Source organism: Argentina silus (genome assembly GCF_951799395.1).
Source record: "Argentina silus genome assembly, chromosome: 9".
Lineage (NCBI taxonomy): Eukaryota > Metazoa > Chordata > Actinopteri > Argentiniformes > Argentinidae > Argentina > Argentina silus.
In genome coordinates this window covers 12,268,989-12,276,488 of record NC_139663.1, presented here as the reverse complement: position 1 = coordinate 12,276,488, position 7,500 = coordinate 12,268,989, and the positions used below count along the sequence as shown (strand labels likewise).

The following is a 7,500-nucleotide window of genomic DNA, read 5'->3' as shown; positions in this document are numbered from 1 at the left end:
TTTCTATCAATAATATCTAGTTGTTCACGCACCTGCCATTCACACATTCGCACAGAATGTGACATCGACTCATTAAAGGTCGTTTTCATAGTTTGGGCAATTTAATTGGCATGTTTGTTCCCCACTGCGTTCAGGTTACACTCACATTAAAAATAAATACATGCACACTGAATACTTAATGTAGCTGTGTATGTAGTGATGCAGAATCATGATTTTAATGATTCCTTGTCACTCTCTCTCACATACCAACACATCCCCTTAAATAGGTGACACACAACTGAAACATTATGTTATCTCTCTCCCTCTGTACGCGTCACAGTCATTCAGCGTCTGTGTGCATGGAGCGGAGCATAGGGGAGCGGAGTCTAGAGAAGCGTGTTTATTCTGTGCCTTTCTACCAATATAATTTGACACTATCCCTTGGCATGTCACTATGCATTGCATCTTCACTGCATGCATGTGTGTGTGTGTATGTGTGCCGTTTAGAGAAAGCTGCGCATGTCCGCATATGTCTAACCCTATGTGTCAGTGTGTCGCTTAGCTCTAGGGTCAATCTATTTAAACTCACACCAAAGGCAATGTTAGTCACCGTTGTGTAGCATGTACCATCCTGCTACTACTACTACTAGACAGATCCAATTAAGAAGGTGGGATGGATAATAGGGAAAGACAACAGATAACTACAGTAGATAGTGAATTACAGTAGTGGCACTGTTCAAGGTGCTGAGGGTTTGTTTGTTTAACCTTGGGTGAGCAGTAGCAGCAAAGGGCAGAGATGGAAGTGTCAGCTCCCAGAGGGGAAAGTACAGTATGTTACTGTTTCACTATAAGACGGTGGACAGAGAGACACAGTGAGAGTGGAAGGAAAGATGTAATACTGTACATATTTTCTTGTTGCAATAAAACCAAAGAAACTAAAATCCAATTTGACTTAGCTGTTTCTCCTAACTTAACATCCAAACCTCTGGGGAAAAATATTGATACCCAATGGTATTACATGCTGACGATTTTCTTCCCCAGGTAACTCTTGACAGGTCTTAGAAACGGCTTACTACCAATTTGTAGCACAGTGGGTGTCAATGAGTTGTTTGCTATTATGATGATATAGCTGCAAAATCAACTCCCTCATTCCTCATAATGAAGGTCTCAAAAGTGCTCCCTCCAATAAACAACATTATATTGTAAAGTGAGTATCTTATAATGATTCTCATCTCACGAAATGGCTGTTTGTGTGCTCTAGAATTCTCGAAGTCTAAGACATTGCTTTCTTTCACTGTTAGTTGTCTTTCTCTTCATTTTCACCACTGGCCAAAGGAAGTGAGGCACATTTAATACACTTGGTCATGTGTCAAAGGTCATGAGCCACTCAATGAGTTCACATGCATATAGAAATAACACACCGTCTATAGTGCCTGATTCTGATGCATACATTATTAGTCTGGCATCCTAAAAGAAATGCACATATGACTGGATCAGTTCTCAAATTGCATCTCTTTGATCTTCTGGGCCCAGTATTTCAAAAATGTTTAATCGAGATCAGATTGATCTGGATTCTCTTTTGCTATCCAGGATCAGATCTATCTGGCAGATTTTGAGTAGTATAGGGGAAATCAGCAAACTCGATCTGTTCCTGGATAGCAACAAATAATCTGGATCATTCTAATCCAGATTAAAGGTTTTGAAATACTAGGCCATGAGTTTAAATGAACTAGCATATATCATGATTTACTTCGTTGACAAAAGTCATCATGGTATAGACTGCACAGCTGTGCACAAGGCTTTCACCTTTTTATTTTACATCTTTACTGGTGGTTTAATTGAATTGAGAATACATGTGTAATACATGTGTACCAGATAGCTAGCAACAAGCTAGTTTACAAGAAATAACATGAGAAACCAATGAAAACAATGATTAATATTGTACTTTAATTGGCAAGATTAGTCACAAAGAAAATGTATTTACAAATAGTTTTCATTACACCTGTTGCTCATAGCATTAAGGAGACATCTAGAATAGGGCTTGTGGTAGAGAAACCTACGCACCCATTTAACGCTTTTATATAGTCACAGTCCTCTGCCATTACAGCCATTTTCTCTTCCTCTGGCTCATAAAAGAGCAGATCAGCATTAGGTCCAGTCCAGTCCTCCAGGATGGTATTATAAGCATCTCACTCACTCACTCCTCCCAGCCTTTTCCTCCAGGCTGGGTAGGCAGCCTGAGCCCCACCAAACCTGCCGCCTCGTCTATGCTCCGCTCCCCCTTGGAGTGGTAAAGATCGTGCAGGGCCTTGTGATTCCTGGTGGAGTTGAGCAGACACAGGTAGGTGTGGGAAGCATGGAGGGCCTCTTGCTGGGCACGGCAATATCTCTCCCCAGTAATCTGAATGGGCAGAGAGCGAAGAGAAGATATGTGTTAATGAACTGAAAAGTGACATCTCAAACAAACATCTCAACTCTTCGACTGCTATCTTTGTGAGTGGGGAAAGCTTGTATGTTGACAAGGAAGATAAATCCATCAGTGGAGACATGACAAACAAATACACAGAACATGTACTCTATGATGCATTCCACGATAATCATGGAGAGCTACTAGCAAACTATGAGGCTATATGGACACAGGCTCTACATAGGGTACATTCCTTATACAGAGTCCCCTAGATCTTGACAATATATGCATGTATTGCCTCTAGCTAGTTACCAAACAGGCAGCTATAATGAATTGCGGGCAAGCACTTCCCTCCAGCTATGGTACAATGGTAATAACAACTCCCTGCTTGAGTGACTGACTGCATATGATTACCATGGCGAAATGTTCTCCATGAGGCATAAAGGCCTTAACCTATATTCTGAAGTATTCAAAACAGAGGCAATATGATAATGCATTATCTTCTCTTCACTGTTCTGTCTGGTGATTCGAAATATTACATAACAGTGGGGGATTGCATTATCCAGCCTCGTTAGACCAAGCACAGGGGAGGGGTGTTGCATCCTCTTCCTGAATATTTATCAGACATGATAACATTCTTAATGGAAGATGTGCCCTCTTCCATCTAATTAGCACACCACTCTGGCGGATTTGACTAATCCCTAAAACGGCATGTTCCAGATAGAATCAGTTGGGTCATGTTAAATCATCACTGATTAGGGCTCCTAACAGATAGAAAGAATAATTCGTGGACGGGTAACTTTGGTTTGTAAACGCTAACAATATTACATAGGCCCACATAGCTGGGTTTTTGTAACGTAAATTCCATTCCAGAATTTAGACTCTCTCACACACACACACACACACACACACACACACACACACACACACACACACACACACACACACACACACACACACACACACACACACACACACACACAGTCTGCGGTCACCTTGGACAGCAAAGTCTCTAAAGAGGTCCAATAATTTAAACCTAATGACAACAATAGCTCTGACATGGCACCACAAATGCATTATCATTGCATATGCTTGAGAAGTAGGGTACCAATATAAACTCAACCTGAAATTCAAGGGCAGCACCACACAACACGCAACTCGTTGCGTTAGCTTCTTCCAAGCTACCTACATGTCAGTTACATGAAGGACGTTATATTGTGTGACCACATTTACTCATTAGCAACACAACTCACCTGGCTTTTACGAAATTGATCTAAAATATAATTGTATGCGAATGTTTGTTTGTATTCCGATCCTTTAATCGCACGTATTTCCCTCAATATCCCTCGGCACACGCGAAGAGGCGACGGTAACGCCGCCATCTTGGAATAGTTGTTTGGGTCGCTCGCAGTAGGGAAGTCCAATCAAAGTCCGAGATGATCGATCAGAAAACTCTCCTCAAGCTACAGAAACCCATCAACAGGGGGCGACGTGAGACTGCAAATAGTTTAGATTTGTTCCAACTACGACCGCGGAACTGTTCAAAGTTTGCTGGCGTAGTTTATGTGTAAAACATGTTTGCGGTTGTCAGACATGTATGGACATATATGTGCAACTCATATTAAACATGTCCATGTTTAGAAACGCTATTGAAGTAAAATACCTTATTTGAGTGCATGTATCCACATGTTTTGGAGGGAGTGTCACGAGGCAGACGTGTATCGCGATTCGGAAAACGTGTTAGTTTGGCGCTATTTACACTAGTGGTCTCGAGTAAATCGAAAGGAAGCAGAACAACGCAAATTGGGCGTAAGTATGCGCCACAACCACTGTTATAGTAAATTACTTTAACCAGAACTGTTAATTGTTAGCCACTGGACACACTTTCACACAGTTTGAGATCAAACACACTTACCTGTGTTTTTTTTTTTTTACTAGTGACCCAGTAAAGTTAGCTAGCCTAGCCATGCAGTGCATTGACATTCTTTTCAGAAATACCTTTTTAGCTGGCTAGTTGGTTGTCAAAATCCCAGTTCTCTTGTACTTTGTTGTCTGTATGTTGGTGACTGATTTTAACTCGAGTCTCCTGTGCTCATAGCCCGCTGAGCTAAAGTCTGGGAACTATCTTTGGGAGCTAATGCAAGTGTTCAGGTCTCAGGAACATAGCCCAACCTTCTGGAGCTCTAGTTAGGGTAGCAGGAATAGGAGACAAGCCCATCTGATCTGGGCAGTTAAAAATGTGTAACCTATGAGACCATAACAGATACCTAGTTGCCTAACAAAAGGTCACCTGCCATAAAGCTCAGGACCCTGACCCCCATACCTTCCTGTACTTTTCACACCCTCACCATATGATGTTAGTATCCTACGCTGTGTTCATATATTCATTCTTACAATCTATCAACCATAACTCAGGGAGCTCTTTACCAGTGGCTGTTGGTGGAGGTAGTATGGTGAATCTCTATGGCAGATGGGGAGAGAGCATTTCACATGGGACAGGACAGGGAAGCTGGGGCTGAGTTGTGGAGGCCAATTGTGGATGTTCCATGGGAGGACAGGGTGATGTAGAGAGGGAGTAGGACCGGGAGATGGCCAGGTGTTGATTTGTGAGGGGAGTGATGTGGAGAGGTTCTTGGAGGTTGCATGTGGGGATCGGAGCTTGGAGGAGGCAGATGACCAGAGCATGGAAGGCAGGAGGTGGTGGTGAGGAGTGCAGGGGGTGATGTTATGTTAACCAATTGTGGACATTCCAATGTGGGACAGGACAAAGAAGCCAAAAGTGAGTTATGGAAACCGAATACACATATTCCATGAGAAAACAGGATAAGGGATAGAGGGAGTGACGATTTATGGAGAAACTGATAACAGTGCGGTCGGTAGGTGAAAGGAGGTTCATTGGTACCAAGCACTATAACCACAGTACTAATATTCTTGTGATAATTATGATGATATCACCACCAATATTGTAGCAACCCGAGAATTATCTTTAGAAATGGGAGGGGAAACCAGGCCATGACGAGGTATAGGAACCGGGTGAATGATATTGGTGGCGAACAGCCAGGAAGTGTAAATGATTTGCATATGAGGGATGGAACCTAAATTTTAAATGTATAAAGAAATGGAGAAAGAAGGGAGATGCTTCGCGAACTACCTCGGCTTTTGTTACTTGTAATAAAAGTCTCTGAATAAACCATCAGCTATAACCATCAGCTCATCAGCTCTTTGACATTTTATTTCAAAGTATTTTAACTTAGAATTCCACCACAGTAGAAATTGCTGTCATGACTGCAGAGTCACTACCAATCTTCCGCCGTAGATTGAAGACCCATCTCTTCAGGCTACATCTTAACGGTCCCTCCTAAAGACCTCTTCACCCCCACTACCCACCTGTACAAGTTTCTCTCTTGTTAATAAATAATAATAAAAAAAATCCTTCTTCTGGGTGACTGTCGCTTTGAATAAAGGCGTCTGCTAAGTGCCATGAATGTAATGTAAATTGGAAGACAGGTTCATTGCAACTGAAAATGTAGGTCTGGAAAAGTGGAATTTTTTAATGGCAAGGTTAGTCATTACATGAAGAATCAGTCTGTCTGCAGTTAAATGGATGGACGGATGCATGAATAGCCTATACGTCACTGTGCTTATCCCGCCTTCAATCTCCACAGCAACAGAACAACTGGGGCCACTGTTACCTAGATGCTAGTGGTTTTTCTGGGCAGCTTAAGTGATGATTTTCCTTAGCGTCTTCTAAGAAGATGTTTGCCTTCAACTTCAGAATCTTTGTTTTAAAAAGTCGCTTCTCAGAGGTGTGCAACCGAATATATGACTTGTACACTACTTTGGGGAAATCAGATACACTCACCGGCCACTTTACTAGGTACACCTTGCTAGTACTGGGTTGGACCCCCTTTTGTAGCCCATCTGCTTCAAGGTTCGACGTGTTGTGCGTTCAGAGATGGTCTTCTGCATACCTTGGTTGTAACGAGTGGTTATTTGAGTTACTGTTGCTTTTCTATCATCTCGAACCAGTCTGGCCATTCTCCTCTGACCTCTGGCATCAACAAGCCATTTTCGCCCAGAGAGCTGCCGCTCACTGGATATTTTCTCTTTTTTGGACCATTCTCTGTAAACCCTAGAGATGGTTGTGCGTGAAAATCCCAGTAGATCAGCAGTTTCTGAAATACTCAGATCAACCCGTCTGGCACCAACAACCATGCCATGTTCAAAGTCACTTAAATCACCTTTCTTCCCCATTCTGATGCTCGGTTTGAACTTCAGCAGGTTGTCTTGACCATGTCTACATGCCTAAATGCATTGAGTTGCTGCCATGTGATTGGCTGATTAGATATTTGCATTACCGAGCAGTTGAACAGGTGTACCTAATAAAGTGGCTGGTGAGTGTATATCTAATGCACATCAGCAGTGTAACCTACCCCCCCCCCATATTTTGTAAATTGCCCCCCCCCACACACACCCTTGCCTACCAACCCCATTCTCTTTGCTGCCTTGCCTTCTTTGCTCCTCCTCCCAGACCTTCAGCCAAGCTTCTCATCTTAAAAGTTGTTCTTCTGAATAAGCCACACTCCCCTGTGCACCCTACCCATCTAAATTGTTTCTATTCCAACATTCCACTCTTCTTATCTCTTGCTTTCTCCACCCTCCCTGCTCCCTCTGCATTTGCAAACTTGGTAGCATCTAAAATGTGGAGTGGATTTTATCCCAGGATTGCCACTCACCTTCAACAAAGTTAAGAGCGGAGGCCCTGCCCCCCTCTGACCATGAAGCAGGTAGATAAGAGAATTGTACGTCGCTTGGTAGTGTGCATCCCACACAGTTTCCAAGCATATAAGATATATGCATATAAGCATATGAAAGAGCAGAGAATAGGCTACATGGCAAGTACACATCATCATCTTTTTTTTCCTTCTAACTCAAATCTAAATCATTTCATAGAGTGAAAGAGGGCAGGAGAAAGATGTCTAGGAGGAGCCTAAAGTGCACCCTGTTTTTCAAGAGGTGGAGTCAGTATACGCAAAGATATTTTCTTTGTCCCACCCACTCTTTTAGCCCAGCCCCCAATACACTTCCGGCTTTGTTTTGAAGAGAGGAAAAGA

The 7,500-nt window shown here is 42.6% G+C and overlaps 2 protein-coding genes across 3 annotated transcripts in view; one reads left to right on the top strand and one right to left on the bottom strand.

Annotated features, from left to right (window-relative positions):
• Window positions 1–1,907: 1,907 nt before the first annotated feature.
• On the bottom strand, window positions 1,908–3,781 carry fmc1 (formation of mitochondrial complex V assembly factor 1 homolog). The gene is made up of 2 exons (XM_083677978.1): window positions 3,640–3,781; window positions 1,908–2,380 (listed from the first exon to the last, which is right to left on the bottom strand). Exons 1-2 carry the CDS (start codon window positions 3,766–3,768, stop codon window positions 2,177–2,179), a joined length of 333 nt encoding a protein of 110 aa, XP_083534104.1. The 5' UTR covers window positions 3,769–3,781; the 3' UTR covers window positions 1,908–2,176.
• Window positions 3,782–3,959: 178 nt separating this feature from the next.
• Window positions 3,960–7,500, top strand: part of LOC310810130 (activating transcription factor 7-interacting protein 1-like) — a 17,442-nt gene continuing 13,901 nt past the window's right edge. For both annotated transcript variants that reach the window (XM_083677782.1, XM_083677780.1), the window contains exon 1: window positions 3,960–4,195. The gene's annotated coding sequence lies outside the window, so the exon portion shown is untranslated. The remainder of the gene's footprint in view (window positions 4,196–7,500) is intronic.

Bases quoted from the DNA above. Each gene is read 5' to 3' on its own strand.
- fmc1 (XM_083677978.1), bottom strand. From the start codon at position 3,768: ATGGCGGCGTTACCGTCGCCTCTTCGCGTGTGCCGAGGGATATTGAGG. The intron at 2,381-3,639 runs GTGAGTTGTGTT...CTGCCCATTCAG, and splicing joins ATCAATTTCGTAAAAGCCAG to ATTACTGGGGAGAGATATTG.